The 17,712-nt window shown below is 42.5% G+C and overlaps 1 protein-coding gene across 7 annotated transcripts in view; it reads right to left on the bottom strand.

The window, feature by feature from the left end:
- LOC137095694 (zinc finger MYM-type protein 4-like) overlaps positions 1–17,712 on the bottom strand; it is a 154,912-nt gene that overhangs the window by 26,823 nt on the left and 110,377 nt on the right. For all 7 annotated transcript variants that reach the window (XM_067462491.1, XM_067462492.1, XM_067462490.1 and 4 more), the window contains 6 exons: positions 11,301–11,473; positions 10,821–10,986; positions 3,950–4,093; positions 2,857–2,894; positions 762–906; positions 250–368 (listed from right to left, as the gene is read on the bottom strand). In XM_067462491.1, the coding sequence (XP_067318592.1) occupies positions 250–368; positions 762–906; positions 2,857–2,894; positions 3,950–4,093; positions 10,821–10,986; positions 11,301–11,473 (785 nt within the window). The remainder of the gene's footprint in view (positions 1–249; positions 369–761; positions 907–2,856; positions 2,895–3,949; positions 4,094–10,820; positions 10,987–11,300; positions 11,474–17,712) is intronic.

Here is a 17,712-nt window from a genome sequence, read left to right as displayed (position 1 = left end):
AATGACCTTGGAGGGCCGTATCTGGCCCCTGGGCCTTAGTTTGAGGACCCCTGGTCTACTATGAATTACTCAGCCACTTATGGTTTCAGTCTTAAGAGAGGGTATTTCTCGGTGTGATGCATCAAGATGTGTTGGGTGCGGGCACAGTGCTCTTTTCAGCACTGTCACAAATACTGATATGGAGATACTTTTAACTGGTGCATTTTTGGAGCTAGTTAGAAAGATGGGCTCTGCCCACTTTCCACTTACGGGTACCGGCATTCCCAGCGGAACTGGTGTGTACTGGGTGAAGAGATGAAGTGGGAGTGGCACAAACACAGGTACAGGAACAGGCACCATGATGATTTTGGGCAGAACCTCTTCTTCTTCTGTCATATCAAACATAATAAAGCAATCCTTACCAAAAAGCAACTGGTCAGTCATTTGCCCTGCTTAACAAACTGTGTATTTTTTCTTGCTAATCACGATTGCTGCTCCAAACTCACCATCCCTTTCAACAGGGATGCAACCCATCTGGCCTCTTTGGAAGATTATTCCAGACCAAATGATCCAATCTTCAACCAAGAAGTCCATTCTTATGAAAGTCACATTTTGGTTTTAATTAAACTTGCATGTGTTCCACAAATCCTCCTGAGGATTTGTGGGACACTCCAAATCTTGTTCATTATTTTGTATCATTCAAGGGATTCTAACATCTCCAAAATATTATGTGATTTTTTTAATGGGTCCAAACAACTAACTGCCATTCTTTCATTACACACCTGTTTGGCATTCCTTGTGCTGCGTATGAGGCTTGCAAGAGGTGGCTTTGGTCTGCGTTATAGGCTTGCAGAGCAAGGCTTTGTTCTTGAGAAGCCGAGCAGACTGTGAAGAAGGCAGTTTCAAAGCGTCCGTCTGAGTACTTGCCTGATCAGAAGCCAGAAAAGGAAACTCAGTCAATTTATGTTGTCGTTTCTTTGAAGGGAAGCATCTATTCATGTGACACAAAACTCAGCAAGTCTCAGCTACCAGTCTGCTCCTCCTGCTCCCATTACCCATGTTTTTGTTTCTGCTATACACAGAGAAAATTGTCACTCTCGGTGAAGTTATGTTTGGGAGACACACTTCCCGGGAAGTCTTTTTTGATCATGATATTCAGAAAGTTAGTTATTTCTTCCTTTCAACACTGTAGTTAAGCTTAAGTTTGCTCTTACTGTTAGGGCAAATTGGCCTTACTTACATCTATATACATCCATCCATCTATCTATCTATCTATCTATCTATCTTCTCGACCCAAGGGAAGGCTTTCATTTGGGGACAATATCATCCTAGGTTTTATGTGTTTCCTCCACCACAGACATCCCAGTGTTTCTTACTCTCTCCATTGGTGTGGAATTTGCATGACCCCGCCTAATGCCTCTCCCTTTCCTATTATTTTTATGGCACACAGCAAACAGAGGATTGATCAGCAACTGAAGATACTGGAGAGGTTTGGGGAGAATTCACTTTGTATAGGAGTTGTATAGGAGTTGTAGGTACTGGAATGTATAGTTCACCTGCAATCTAAGAGCACTCTGAACTCCACCAACAATGGATATGGAACAAATTTAGCACACAGAACCCCCATGACCAACAAAAAATATGGAAGGTCTTATGGGAGGGATTTATAGAACTGCAGCTCACGTACATCCAGAGAGCACTATGAATGCAAACAACCATGGATCTGGATCAATCTTGGCATGCATACCCAATGTGCCCAAATTTGAATACTGGTGGGTTTTGAGGGGGAATGGCCAAGACATTTTGGAGTTGTAGGTACTGGGATTTAAAGCTCACCTGCAATCAATGAACACTCTGAACTCCACCATAGATGGAACTGGACCTAACTTGGCACACAGAGCCCTCATGACCAGCAAAAAATACTGGAGGTCTCCCAGAAAGGAAGGTCAGTTTTCCCCAAACCCCTCCAGTAATCAAATTTCAGCATATCCAGTATCTTTGCCAAGTTTGGTCCAGTGCCATTGGTGTTTGGGTTCATAGTGCTGTCTGGATATAGGTGACTCCCCCAAATCAAGGTGACAAACTTGGCACGCAGAACCCCCATGACTGATTCAACCTACTGGAGGGGCTTTGAGGGGACTGACTCTCCATAGTGAGAGTCATGATGAATTCAGAGAGCAAACTTCCCCAACGTAACAAACTTTATGTACTGATGGAGTTTCTCAGGGTTAACCTGGCATGATGTGAGTTGTAGTTCACACACAACCTTATGCATTTTGTACAATTATTTATTTTATTTATTTAAATAATTAGAAATTGACTTTTTCAAATAACCTGGGTAATGCCAGGTACCCAACCTAGTATATATATATATTTTTAAAAAAACAAAACAAGGAAAAACATGTACAGTAAATGTAGTAGCCATGGAGCTACTAATCTAAACTATTCTGATGCTGCCTCAAATAGTCTGCTATGGAATTAGGATGTACAGCATGACCCCTGTATCCCTGGGTTGGATATATGTGGTTCTATTTATATGTATCTGGCAAAATATGTCCTCTCAGGGCAGTATCTAAGTCCTTCAGTGCAACTCTATGGTATTCTTGGGCCAGAATCCTTCATTTCAGTAGGTTTCACTATTATCTGCGTTTTTGCGTATCCATGTGAAGTCTGGAAATGTATCCTCCACAGACAGAAGAATTGTACTGAATGTTTTAAAAGAAAAAGTACTACTACCCACAATAAATGACAAGGAAATGTTGAAATGTTCTACATACAGTACAGAAACACCCAAAAATTTAGAGAATGGTATTCAAAGAGATATAAACAAAATTATAGTTTTATTTAGCAAAACAAAGACTTTCTAGGACAACTTACGTCTCCAATAATTTTTGCTGTCACAGTAGGAACTGCACCTGTTATTGGGGAGAAAAGTAGGAAATTTATTAGAATCATAGAATCATAAGAGTTGGAAGAGGCCACATGGGCCATCCAGTAAAACCCTATTATGGCATTCAGGAAAAGCACCATTAAAGCTCACTTGACAGATGGCAATCCAGTCTCTATTTAAAAGCCTCCAAATAAGGAGCTTCCACCATCCTCTGATCAGGGAGTTCCACTCTGACGGTCAGTAAGTTCTTCCTAATGTTCAGGTGGAACCTTCTTTCCTGTCATTTAAACCCACTGAACCAAGTCATATTTTCTAGGACAGCAGGAAACAAGTATGCTCCTTCTTCCTTAGAACACAAATAAAGACCTCTATACTTCCTTCGTTGCTTCCATGCTGGACATTTTCCTCATGCTGATAAACAGCTTCGCTCTCACAGAGTCTCCTCTCACAACAAACTTATACTGGAGCTTCACACAGAAGCTTTTTACACACAGCAGCCTTTATACTGGAGCTTTACACATGAGACCTTCTCATACACTAAGGCCTACCTCACACAGAGGCTTCTCTCACCGACTAAGACCTACCTCACACTGTGAGGCCTCTCAGACTGAGACCTTTCTCCCACTGAGGTTTACCTCATACTGATAGCTACTAAGTTAGAGGCACATCTGTTTATATAGAACTGCAGCTTTTGCAGTCACTGCATCCATTTAACCCTTTCAGTGCTTGACTCAAGAGGTTTGTAATTAGAAATACCTAGTTGGTTTTTAATATTTCTGACAATAACAGCCTTTCAGATATTAAGATATGCTGCCTCTCAACCTTTCTTCTGCTGGCTAAACAGACCCAGCTCTTTAAGCCTCTCATCAATTTATGGTTTCCAGGCCTTTGGTTCTTTTAGTCTCTCTCTCTTCAGACGACATTTCTCACACACATCACAGGTAGCCAACAAAAAAACTGAGACACATTATTTTCTAATAGAGGGGAGATTCACATGCATGTAGTATCTGGAAGTGACTTGAATGAAATTTATTACGATCAATGGAAAAGAGAAAGGAAGTTCCTTAATGGCTGTCCTACCTTGCAAAACATTGTTGGAATTGGCTGTGGGCTGAGCAACAGGTGCACTGGCAAGGGACACCACATTTGCAATAACTGGAGTGGAATCCTTCCTGAGAGATGGAGGGGGTCCCGCTGAGGATGTTGGTGCCATGGAAAGATTTGCTGAGTAGAGGAAGCAAGAGGTAATGAAGTAGCATAAACATTATTGTCCACAGAGGCTTGTGTTTAATGAAACACATTCAATCACACAATGTAGTTTCACAAAGTGCATGTACAAGCACTTCCTATCCTTTCCTCCATGTACCTCCCTTAACTCAGTGGTTCCTGATTTTATTTGCTCATGGAACCCTTCAAAAGACTTTTCCCCTACAGAACTCTATCTCTGTCCCTAAAAAGCCACAAAGTTCTTCTTTCATCTACCACATTGCTTGTGTATTCTGTATAAAAGGTAAAAGTTTATCCTGACATTAAGTCTAATTGTGTCTGACTCTTGGTGCTCATCTCCATTTCTAAGAGCCGGCATTGTATGTAGAAACCTCCAAGGCCATGTGGCCAGCATGACTACATGGATCACTGTTACCTTCCCACAGAAGCGGCAGCTATTGATCTACTTACACTTGCATGTTTTCGAACTGCTAGGTTGGCAGAAGATGGGCCTAACAGAGGGTGCTCACCTCACTCCCTGGATTCGAACTGCCAACCTGTTGGTCAGCAAGTTCAGCAGCTCAGTGGTTTAACCCGCTGAGCCACCAGAGGGCCTGTATTTTGTATACTGTAATAGATTTTGACCAAAGGGAAAGTATTTTAAATATAAATCAGTATACCTATGTTGGTACAAGAAAATACTAGCTATAACCACAAACCTAAATTTTAGTATAGGAAGATATTGAATTCCCACCCAAAAAGTTGAAAATCTTTTATTTTTACACTTAAAATAGTTTTGAAACTATTGTCTGACAGTTGAATATGTAAATAAGCTTTATGTCTGACAGTTGAATATGTAAATCCAGGGCAGTATTTAACTTACTCCTAAATTTATTTTTGATATCAGCTTAAGCTAAAAAGCCCGATTTGCATTGATAGCTGGACATGAATGGGAGCATTGCTCACATAGCTTTTCCAGCAACTGACGGGTACACTTCTATCACTCCTACTCAAAAGTCATGCAGTGGCACAGATTAAATTTCATTTAAAAAGAAAATATACTGAATTTCAAAAACATCATCATACTCCGGCATGAACTTCTTAAAAAAGAATTTAAAAGATTGTTCATGGAAACCCTACAATGTTCATGTGGAACACCACGCTTCCATGGAACCAGTGCCTTAGCTTCTGCCATTTTGGTTCAACATTGGATCTATCATAACTCGTGAGAAGAGATTCCAGCCCACTCTGCTTCCCGATTTAAGCTAGACATTTCTGCAGTCAGTATATGCACACAGTATATCCAACAGGCAACCATCATAAGTGCCTATGCATCAACACTAGATGCTGATGAATACAACAAGGAACAATTTTACTGTCAGCTGGACACCGTCCTATCGGAGATACCTAAGGAGGACAAAATCATCCTCCTGGGGGACTTTAACACAAGAGTTGGGTGAGACTTCTATCTGTGGCCAGGGACCATAGAAAAATATGGGGTTGGAAACAGCAACTCGAATGGCATCCTGCTTCTCACCAAATGTGCAGAACACAACCTTGTCATCACCAACACGCTCTTCTGCCAAAGAAACAAGTTCAAGACATCATGGAAGCACCTGCGGTCAAAGCATTGGCACCTCTTAGATTACGTAATCACACGTGACAGAGACCACCATGACGTGCTCCTCACAAGAGCCATGACAGGTACTGATGACTGCTGGACAGACCATAGGCTTATCAGATCCATTATGGCTATCAAGATCGCCCACAAGCACAGACTCCAAGGAAAAAGACAAGGTGCAAAATGAACACCCAAGCCCTTCAGGAGCCCTCCAGACGAGCCCTTCTCCAAACAGCACTCAAGGACCATCTACCCACAGAACACCCCAAAAATATTGAGGAACATTGGAACAAACTGAAGACCACCATCATCACAGCCTGTGAAGAAACTATTGGATATCAAACCAAGAAACATCAATATTGGTTTGATGAAAATGACAACGAGATCCAACAGCTAATTGACAAGAAAAGGAAAGCCTTCCAAACATGGCAGAGAGACATCAACTGTGCTGCTAAGAAAAAGATCTACACCAGCGCAAAAGCTGAAGTCTAAAGAAGGACAAGAGAACTCAAGAACATCTGGTGGACAAAGAAGGCTGAAGAAATCCAGCACCTGGCAGATACCCATGATGCTCAGGGATTTTTTAAAGCCACAAAGGTCATCTTTGGACCAAGAAACCATGACATACAGCCTCTATGCTCATCAGATGGAACCAAACTCCCGAAGGACCAAAAATCAATTGCACTACGTTGGAAAGAACACTACCAAAGCCTCTTGAATCGCAGCTCCAATGTGGCCGAAGAGGTTCTCTCACAAATCCCACAACAACAAACCAGGGACAAGCTTGCAGCACTGCCTAGTTTGGAAGAAGTCAGCAATGCCATAAACCAACAAAAAAATAACAAAACTAGTGGACCTGATGGGATCCCTGCTGAAATCTTTAAAGAGGGAGGACCTGAGCTGACACAACAACTCCACCAGCAGATTTCTTCTTCTTTTTTTAAAAGGTCAAATTGAAAAGAGCTTTATTTACACTCTTTCTAACAAATAGCGAGAATGGTCATGGATCGCAACTCTGAGAAGATATTAGTGTAGAACAGAGCAAATATACTTTCGTAGTACAGATATGGTGTATCTATTGGGTTTTCAACTTGTATCCCATCTGTGTATACACTAGTGTGGAGATTTTCCTTTTTTAAAAAAAATAATTTTTTATTGTTTCATAGTGTATGCAGAAAACTAAACAAACGAACAAAAGAAAAAAATAAACAAAGAAAACATATGCAATTTTTTTTTACAAGAGTCAACATTCAGCACTCATCAAACACGTGTACAATCAGATTTGGTTGTACAATTATTTATACCTTAACATTACATAACCCTCTATCCCCCACCCGTGAACCCCACCCCCCTGACCTCCGAAACCCCTCAAAACAGGATCGCATTCTTAAACAACAACTACCCAAATATCTTCTTTCACTGAATCCCCTTTATGGCAATCTTCAAGTTTACCTTTGTCTTCTTTTCCAAATACCCAAGTGCCAGCCTCCAATTATTTGCATATTCTTCATTATTTCCTCCTCTGCTGCTTTTTGTCAGCTTGGCCATTTGGATATAGTCTGCTAATTTATCTCTCCAATCATTAATAGATAGCACTTTTTCCCCTTTCCAAGTTTTGGCTATTATTAGTCTTGCTGCAACAAAGCTATATTGACAAATTTCTTCATCTTCTGCACTGGTACACATTCTAAATAATCCTAAAAGGCACATTTCTGGGTTTTTCTTAACTTTTTTGTTAATCATAGTTTGTTTCCTTCACCACTTTTTCCCAAAATTCTTTAACTATATTACACATCCACCATACATGGAAAAATGAACCCTTCGCCTTCTTACATCTCCAGCAAGTTCCTTGTCCTGTTTTCTCTATTTTAGCCAATAATTCTGGAGTTATGTAGGCTCTATAAAACATTTTAAACATATTTTCTCTAATTGAGCTGGCCACTGAAAATTTAAACCCCTTTTCCCACAAATGTTCCCATTCTTCCAAATCAATATTTCTACCTAAATTTTTGGACCATGTAATCATAACAGTTTTTATCTGGTTATCTATTAAATTGTATTCTAAAATAAAATTATAGAACCTGGATATGAGGCCTTTGTTGCCCTTCTCAAAGATAAGTTCTAACTCTGACTTTTTAGAGGCAATTCCTACCTTTATGTCCTTCCTAAACCTATCATGCAATTGAAAGAAGCAAAACCAATCTTTTATTCCCAATTCTTCTCTACCTTTAAGTGTCCATTGCCCTTTCTCTTTAACTAAATATTCTTCATAAGTTCTAGATTCAGTATGTGTGGCCGGTCTCTGCACAGCTTCCAGTGTACGCAGCCATAAGGGGATTTTTGGCTCTATCCCCTTCTTGTACCTTTTCCACGTTGCCAAAAGGTTGGCTCTTATTATATGTCTATTGAATTCTTTATTCACCCTGTCCTTTTCATCCCATAGATAGGCATGCCATCCATATCTTAGATTATGTCCTTCTAAGTTAAGCAGTTCCTTATTTTCCAGTCTGATCCAATCCTTTAGCCAACTAAAGTTGGCTGCTTCATAATAGTATCTGAGGTCTGGCAGAGCCAGGCCCCCTCTGTCTTTCCCATCAATAAGGTTCCTATAAGCAATTCTGGCTTTTTTGCCTTTCCAAATAAAATTGACCAAATCTCTCTTCCATTTTTTGAAAACCATTACTCCCTTGATAATCGGTAAGTTTTGAAACAAAAACAACATTTTGGGTAATACCATCATTTTTTATAACCGCTACCCTCCCTAACCAGGTAAGTTGATGTCTTTGCCAGTTTACGAGGTCTCTTTTGATCTCCTTCCACGTTTTGTCATAATTATTTTGATAAAGTTTACTATTTTTGTTGGAGAGCCATATTCCAAGATACTTTACTTTTGGCACTACCTTACAATTAGTTAGTTTCTCCAATTTAGCAATATTTCTTGTAGATAAGTTCTTAGTTAGAAATACTGATTTCTCTTTATTAATTTTAAAACCTGACACAGTGCTAAATTTATTGATAATCTCCAATAAAGTATGTGTGCTTCTTAAAGGGTCCGTTAAAAAACAAACCACGTCATCTGCATATGCTTTGTCTTTAAATTCATACCCTTTTACCTTAACTCCTTTGATTTCACTTGCTTCTCTAATTCTTCCGTTCAAGATTTCTAATATCCAAATAAACAATAGTGGTGATAGGGGACAGCCTTGTCTTGTTCCTTTTTGCATTTCTATATAACTTGACATTTGGTCATTTATTTTTAGTTTAGCCCTTTGTTTTGAGTAAATGGCTCCTATGGCCTTTCTGAAATACGGACCCACTCCAAAGTGGTCCAATACTTTAATCAAGTAGTCCCATGGCACGTTGTCAAACACCAGCAGATTTCAAGGATGCCACCATCATCACCCTCTTCAAAAAGGGGGAAAGAACAGACTGTGGAAATTGTCGAGGTATCTCCCTTCTAACAGCTGGGAAAATCCTCACAAGAATCCTTGCAAACCGCCTTCTACCCCTCTCAGAAGATCCCCTCCCAGAACGGCTTTTGCCCCTCCAGAGGAACAGTGGACATGATCTTCACTGCACGACAGATCCAAGAAAAATGCAGGGAACAAAATTAACCTCTGTACATGGCATTCATTGATCTTGCAAAGGCATTCGACACAGTGAATCGCAGTGCTCTCTGGACCATCCTTCAAAAAATCAGGTGCCCTAATAAATTCGTGAACATCCTGTGGTTCCTCTACGATGAAATGATGGCAACTGTCTTGAACAGCAATGGCTCCCAAAGTGACCCATTTAAAGTGGAATCGGGTGTCAATTGGGTGTTATTGACCCCAACTCTATTCTCCATCTTCATCGCTATGATACTTCATCTTGTTGATGGGAAGCTTCCCACCGAAGTGGAAATCATCTATCAGATAGATGGCAAGCTGTTTAACCTTAGCAGACTGAAAGCCAAAACCAAGGTTACAACAATATCTGTTATAGAACTCCAGTATGCTGATGATAATGTCATCTGTGCGCATTCAGAAGAAGATCTACAAGCTACTTTAAACACCTTTGCAGAAGCATAAGAGAAGCACCGCCTGTCATTGAACATCGAGAAAACCAAAGTGCTGTTCCAGCAGTCACCAGTCAATCCGTCTCCAATGCCAGAGATACAGCTTAATGGTGTAACATTAGAAAATGTTGACCATTTCCGCTACCTTGGCAGCCACCTCTCCACCACAGTCAACATTGACACGGAAATGTTCCATGAGCAAGGGTTCCATGAGCAAAACACCGCTTGAGCTCTGCGAGAGCAGCATTTTTCCAAATGAAGCAGAAGTGTTTGAGGACCAGCACATCCGTAAGTATACCAAGGTACTTGTTTATAAAGCTATTGTCCTCCCAACCCTGCTTTACGCCTGCGAGACGTGGACTGTCTACAGAAGTCACATGCAACTCCTGGAACGATTCCATCAGCGCTGCCTCTGTAAAATCCTGCAAATCTCTTGAGAAGACAAGCGGACAAACGTCAGCGTGCTGGAAGAAGCAAAAACCACCAGCATTGAAGTGATGGTCCTCCACCATCAACTCTGCTGGACCGGCCATGTTATCCAGATGCCTGTCCAACATCACCCAAAACAGTTGCTCTACTCCAAACTCAAGAACGGAAAACAAAATGTCGGTGGACATGAAAAGAGATTTAAAGATGGGCTCAAAGCCAACCTTAAAAACTCTGGCATAGACACTGAGAACTGGGAAACCCTGGCCCTTGAGTGCTCCAGCTGGAGGTCAGCTGTGACCAGCAGTGCTGCAGAATTTGAAGAGGCACGACTGGAGGGCGAAGAGAGAAATGTGCCAAGAGGAAGGTCCGTCAAGCCAAACCTGACCGAGACCGCCTTCCACCTGGAAACCAATGCCCTTACTGCGGGAGAAGATGCAGGTCAAGAATAGGGCACCACAGTCACCTACGGACCCACCAGAAAACTGATCCTGGAAGACTATCCTACTTGGCCAACAAGGGATCACCTAAGTAAGTATGCACACCTATACATACACACTCTCGCTGTATTTTGAGATTTTCATTGTCTTATATCTCCATCAGTATCCTCTATCCACAGCAACAACCAACACCTTGTTTACCTGTATTGTTTTGAGAAGGAGGAGGAGGCGGCGGGGGATCAGATGCGCACTGCTGATTGCAAAACATCAGGATGCAGAGCAAGTTGCAAAAATGCTTAATCTCTCCTCGCCATTTCAGGGACTCGCTGAGTTTCCCCTGCCTTTTGCATCCATCACATTTGGACATCTATTTGGACAAGAGGAAAAGGCAGAAGGAGAAGTGTTATGGGTATTATTTATTTTGTGTTAAAAGCACTGCATACAAGTTTACCTAAAACTGATAAAATAAATAGATCAAAAGTTGCTAGATAGTTTAAGACCAAAAACGAGCACCAGCAGTAGATACTTGCACTGAAAGGGGGCTAAACTACTTGGCCTTGTGGTACCTTGCTATTCTATGATGGCACATAAATATGACACAAAGGTTCCTGTTGAGGTCCATTACTGTTTTTCAGAAGGTGGGAAACAATACAAGATAGAGAGGAGCACTGAACAGCTTACCTGGTAAAACAAAACCGTGAACTTTGACATGCAGTCTTCGGAGCAAAATTCCTCCACCTTTCCCCCAAAATGATTCTGAACCAGCTTGGGAGACATCTGCAAACAGTAGCTGCACATCTTACAGTGGTTCCCCCAGCGTTTAGCTAAATCATGCTTGTACAGCAGTTTGCAGCCTGGAACGGTAAATAACAAAAAACTATGGCCACCAAATAAAGCTTCCACACTCTCTCTTGATCTTAAAAGGACAAAAGCATGAGTAGATAAAATTGTGGCCCTAGGGCAGGCATGGGCAAACTTCAGCCATCCAGGTGCGTTGTACTTCAACTCCAACAATTCCTGACAGCGGGTAGGCTGTTAGGAATTGTGGGAGTTGAACTCCAAAACACCGAGGGCTGAAGTTTGCCCATGCCTGCCCTAGGGATTGTATTTGGCATTGGCTGGAGGCTATGTCTAAGGCACATACTCCAGAACTGGGGGGGGGGGGGGCAACTTGTGACCCTTCATGTGTTGCTGGATGCTTTTGTGCCTTACCATTGACTATGGAAGATGAAGTACAACATCTAGTAATGCCCAATTCCCCATCCTTTCTCTACAAGAACCTCAAGAACTGCTATTCAGATCAAGTGGGGGCATAAAGCTGTTCTTTGGATAAGAGTATATTAAAAAATAAAGGGGAGAAATGGATTGCTGTGAGTTTTCCAGACTGTATAGCCATGTTCCAGAAGCATTCTCCCCTGACGTTTCACCCACATCTTTGGCAGGCATCCACAGAGGTTTTATGAGGTCTCACAACTTCTGAGGATGCCTGCTATAGATGAAGGAAAATCGCCAGGAGAGAATGCTTCTGGAATATGGTCATACAGCCCGGAAAACTCACAATAAACCTTCAATAAACTGCTTGCTGATTTATACTAGACTGTGGTTTAAGTACAGTGGTGTTCCTATATGGGATACAACACAGTAAATGTTTGATTTGTATACTTATTTTATATACTGAAGTATACTTATTGTATACTTTATTTTATTTTATCCTTAGGGGCAAGTGACTATGTGCTCCTGCAATTTGAGGTACAAAGGAAGGCCAAAACTAAGAAAAGTCAAACCGCATTTTGGACTTTAGGAGAGCTAATTTTCGAAAAATGAAGGAAACGCTGAGCAGCATTCTGTGGACACAGATACTAAAAGAAAAGGGAGTTACGGATGGATGGGAATTTCTCCAGAGTGAAATACTCAAGGCACAATTGCAAACTGTGCCAACAAGGAGAAAAAAATAGGACAAGTGCAAAGAAGTCAGAATGGATGTCCAAAGAACTTCTAACTGTGCTAAAACACAAAAGAGACATGCACAAGAAGTGGAAAAAGGGAGACATCACCAAAGAAGAATTCAAACAAATAGCCAACACCTATAGGGAAAAGGTCCGCAAGGCTAAAGCACAAAACGAGCTCAGGCTTGCCAGGGACATTAAAAACAATAAAAACAATAAACAGTAGAAAAAGGAAAAACAAGGAGGCGATAGGGCCTCCTCGAGGAGAAGATGGGGCAATGTTGACAGGGGATAGGGAAAAGGCAGAACTACTTAATGCCTTCTTTGCCTTGGTCTTCTCACAAATAGAAGGTCATCTTCAACCTCAGCAAGATGGAGTGGATGAGGGATTAGAGGACATCCAACCTCAAATTGGGAAACAAGTCGTCCAGGAATACCTGGCCGCTCTAAATGAGTTCAAGTCCCCAGGGCCAGATCAACTACACCCAAGAGTACGGAAGGAACTAGAGAAGTTCCAGCAGACTGGAGGAGGGCCAATGTGGTCCCAATCTTCAAGAAGGGAAAAAAGGATGACCCAAACAATTACCGTCCGGTCAGCCTCACGTCAATACCAGGCATGATTCTGGAAAAGATTGTTAAGGAAGTGGTCTGCAAACATTTAGAAACAAATGTGGTCATCACTAAACATCACTAAATAAATCAAAATGGATTTATCAAAAACAAGTCATGCCAGACTAATCTGATCTCTTTTTTCAATAGAGTTACAAGCTGGGTAGATGTGGGGAATGCCGTGGATGTGGCGTACCTGGATTTCAGTAAGGCCTTCGACAAGGTCCCCCATGACCTTCTGGCAAACAAACTAGTCCCTTGTGGACTAGGCAAAACTATGGTGAGGTGGATCTGTAATTGGTTAAATGAACGAACCAAGAGGGTGCTCACCAATGCTTCCTCTTCATCTTGGAAAGAAGTGACAAGTGGAGTGCCGCAGGGTTCCGTCCTGGGCCTGGTCCTGTTCAACATCTTTATTAATGACTTAGATGAAGGGCTAGAAGGCAGGATCATCAAGTTTGCAGATGACACCAAATTGGGAGGGATAGCCAATACTCCACAGGACAGGAGCAGGATTCAAAATGATCTTGACAGATTAGAGAGATGGGCCAAAACTAACAAAATGAAGTTCAACAGTGACAAATGCAAGATACTCCACTTTGGCAGGAAAAACGAAATGCAAAGATACAGAATGGGGGAGGCCTGGCTCGAGAGCAGTACGTGTGAAAAAGATCTTGGAGTCCTCGTGGACAACAAGTTAAACATGAGCCAACAATATGATGTGGCGGCAAAAAAAAGGCAATGGGATTTTGGCTTGCATTAATAGAAGCATAGTGTCTAGATCTAGGGAAGTAATGCTACCCCTCTATTCCGCTTCGGTTAGACCACACCTGGAATATTGTGTCCAGTTCTGAGCACCACAATTCAAGAGAGATATTGACAAGCTGAAATGTGTCCAGGGGAGGGCAACTAAAATGATGAAGGGCCTGGAAAACAAGACCTATGAGGAGCGGCTTAAGGAGCTCTGCATGTTTAGCCTGAAGAAGAGAAGGCTGAGAGGAGATATGATAGCCATGTATAAATATGTTAGAGGAAGCCACAGGGAGGAGGGAGCAAGCTTGTTTTTTGCTTCCTTGGAGACTAGGACGCGGAACAATGGCTTCAAACTACAAAAAAGGAGATTCCATCTGAACACGAGGAAGAACTTCCTGACTGTGAGAGCCGTTCAGCAGTGGAACTCACTGCTCCGGAGTGTGGTGGAGGCTCCTTCTTTGGAAGCTTTTAAACAGAGGCTGGATGGCCATCTGTCAGGGGTGATTTGAATGCAATATTCCTGCTTCTTGGCAGAATGGGGTTGGACTGGAAGGCCCAGGAGGTCTCTTCCAACTCTATGATTCTATGATTCTATGATATACCCATACACTTTGCATCACGTAAACAATTATCAGGCAGAAAGGGTTTCCAAGTGGAAAAAGTTTAAGGAGCACTGCTCTAGACAGTATATAAACAAAAATGCTGGTTTCGTCTCTATTAACAGATTGCATGAACAAAACACATATAAACCAAATTGTGACAATGTGGCACAAGTGTCCTGTTCACAAAGAAATAGTAAGCAATAATGAACATTAATATTTCAAAAATGCAAGTTGCTTACCTGTAACTGTGTTCCTCAAGTGATCGTCTGTGAAATTCGCACATAATAGGTTTTAGTTCTGCGCATGCACAGCTGTTCAGAACCTTCTAAAATCTTATGGAAGAAACATTTTGGCGGAGGCCCCGCCCAAACTCCTCAATACTATAAATGGCCAATGTGGGGGCTATGCCTTAGTTCCATAGCAGCTGTAGCAGCTATAGAGCAAAGCATGACCACTGCGGGGAGGATGGGCAGGGATATGCGAATTTCACAGACTATCACTTGAGGAAACACAGTTATAGGTAAGCAACTTGCATTTCCTCTTCGTGTGGTCTGTGAAAGACACACATAATGGGTGATTAGCAAGCTACTAACCTTTGGGGGCGGGGTCATGCGACGCAGGAAAACAGCACCACTCGACCGAAGGCTGCATCCTTTCTTGCCAAGGCATCCAAATTGTAATGGGTGGCGAATGTTGAAGGGTTGGCCCAGGTCACTGCCCTGCAGATGTCATCTATAGGGACGCCCTTAGGAAGGCTTGTGAAGTTGAAACTGCCCTCGTGGAATGAGCAGAGATTTGCTGCGGAGGATCTTTCTTTGCAAGCTGGTATGCAAGCCTGTTCGTCGAGATGATCCACGACATCAGTCACTGGGATGACACAGGCAGGCCCAGGGAGTCCTTAAGATATTTAAGAAAAAGTCTCATCAATTTTCTGTGTGGGGCTGTCCTATAGTGTAGAATGCCAAGGCCTTGTCTGACATCAAGGGAATGCAAAGCTATTTCCAATGGGGAGGAAGGATTCTGAAAAAATGCTGGCAGGGAAATATCCTGTGACAAATGAAATTTGGAGACTACTTTTGGTAGGATGTCCGGCCAAAGGACCACCTTTTCTTTATAAAAGCGGAGATAAGGTGCATCAGCTCTCAAAGCGCAGATCTCGCTTACCCTCCTGCCCAATGTAATGGCTACGAGGAACATCGTTTTCCATGATACGTGTTGCGAGGAGGTGATCAGAGTGGAGAGAAAGCACACGCTTCTGTCGTGTGACAGGATAGTAGAGGGAGATTTATTGTTTATTTCTCTGAATTCTGCCACCAACTGGTATAGTGGAGGCCAATTGTTATATGTAATCTCTGGTAACTGCCACCAACATGAGATATGAGGTATTACTGTGAGATATGGCAATACAGACGCAGAATAGATGGAGATGAGACTGTCTCCAACAAAAGATACCTGGTTTATTGAGTACAAAGCGTGTGGTTACAAGTTGTAACTTAATTTATAGAACTTTGAATAATACTTGGTTAGTTAAACATTTCATTCTTCCAAGTTACACAGTATTTCACTGAGGTGAAGCTCTTATTAATAAACAATGTTTCAGTACAGGACTATCTTCCCTATTTGATCTTTCCTTGATCAAATAAATTAACAAGCTTATCCTTTAGCCTTTCCCTTGACTAAAGAAAACTGGCTATGTTTTTCGTTTCAGCCTCCTTAGACTGAGAAACCTCCTGTAGCTATTCAGGCTTCCCAAAGCCACAATTATTCGCTTCACACTTCACTCTCCCACTCTACTCTTCACTTCCACTCTTCTACTCCTCTCAGATACAAAATCAACTCCTAACTGACTTTCAAACTGTCTGTTTTCAAAACTCTCTCCACTTGGCTCCTCCCACTCCTCCTTCTGCCAGCTTGCCTTGGTCTCCATGGTAACGCTGACTGAGGATCTCTGAATAGGCTGCTCCAGTGTTACTGTAGCTAACCCAAACACACACATATATATACAGTTTAAAACATGCAAAGTATTAATAACTTCTACACAGATGTGAAGTGCCACAAGTGGCCATTGGCTCAAATGGTGGCTTGGACAATTGTGACAGGACCAGTTCCAAACTCCACACTGGAGAGGGAGGCATCACTGGTGGATGTAGATTAGAGTAGCCTTTTAGTAAGAGCCAAATCATGGGATCATGAAAGCATGATGGGCTTCCAGCTCGCCTTCTGTGCCATGAGATGGCTGCCAGATAACAGTTGAGTGAGGATAGGGATAAGCCCCTACTGGACAGATGAACCAGGAAGTCCAAAATGACCAAAAGTGGGGGCCATAAATGAGTCCGTGGACAATGGTGCAACAAATTCCAGGAACCATGACCATTTATATGTGTATGCCTTCTTGGTCATGGCCTTTTGAGTGGCATTGATTATTTGTCGCTCTGCCTCTGAAAGGGGTTCCTGGGTTGAATTCTCCATGCTGTGAGATGCAGGGAAGCCAAGTCCGGGTGGTACACTTGGCTTTCTTGAATGGAGAGGAGATCTGGCCTGGACCACAGACGGATGTACTTCCCTCCCAATGCTCAGAGGAGAGGGGCGAACCAGTGCTGGCGCGGCCACCATGGAGTGATCAGTATGGAATCTGCATTTTCTGCGATCATCTTGGCCACTACCCTGGATGTCAGAGGGACCGGAGGGAATGCATACAGTAGGCCTGGGGACCAATGAATCCTGTCACTGCCCTGGGGTGAAGTCTGGCACAGAACGTGTCACATTGACTGTTCGTTGGTGACGTAAACAGGTCTATTGCTGGCCAGCCCCAGTGGCGCACCAGAAAGTTGAACTCGTCTCAATGGAGTGGCCATTTGTGAGTCCATGTTGGCATCTGACTGAGGGCAAAGAGTTGTTTTCCCTGGGAAGATGAACAGCAGAGAGGTGGATCTGCCTCTGGATGCACCACTCCCAAATCTCCCTCGTCAATCAGAGCAGTCTGGCAGAGTGCATCCCGCCCTGCTTGTTGATGTAAAATTTCACCATCATGTTGTCTGTCAACACTTGGACAGTGTGCTTGGCGACTTGACGTTCGAATGCGCGCAGGGCCTTCCATACCGCTAGAAGTTTGTGATAATTGATATGATGGCTCGCTTCCTTGTGAGACCACTGTTCGTGTATTGTTAGGTCCCGAAGATGTGC

This window comes from Anolis sagrei, chromosome Y (assembly GCF_037176765.1).
Source record: "Anolis sagrei isolate rAnoSag1 chromosome Y, rAnoSag1.mat, whole genome shotgun sequence".
In the NCBI taxonomy this organism is placed as follows: Eukaryota; Metazoa; Chordata; class Lepidosauria; order Squamata; family Dactyloidae; genus Anolis; species Anolis sagrei.
The sequence above is the reverse complement of the archived record's forward strand: the minus strand, read 5'-3'. Positions and strand labels throughout refer to the sequence as shown.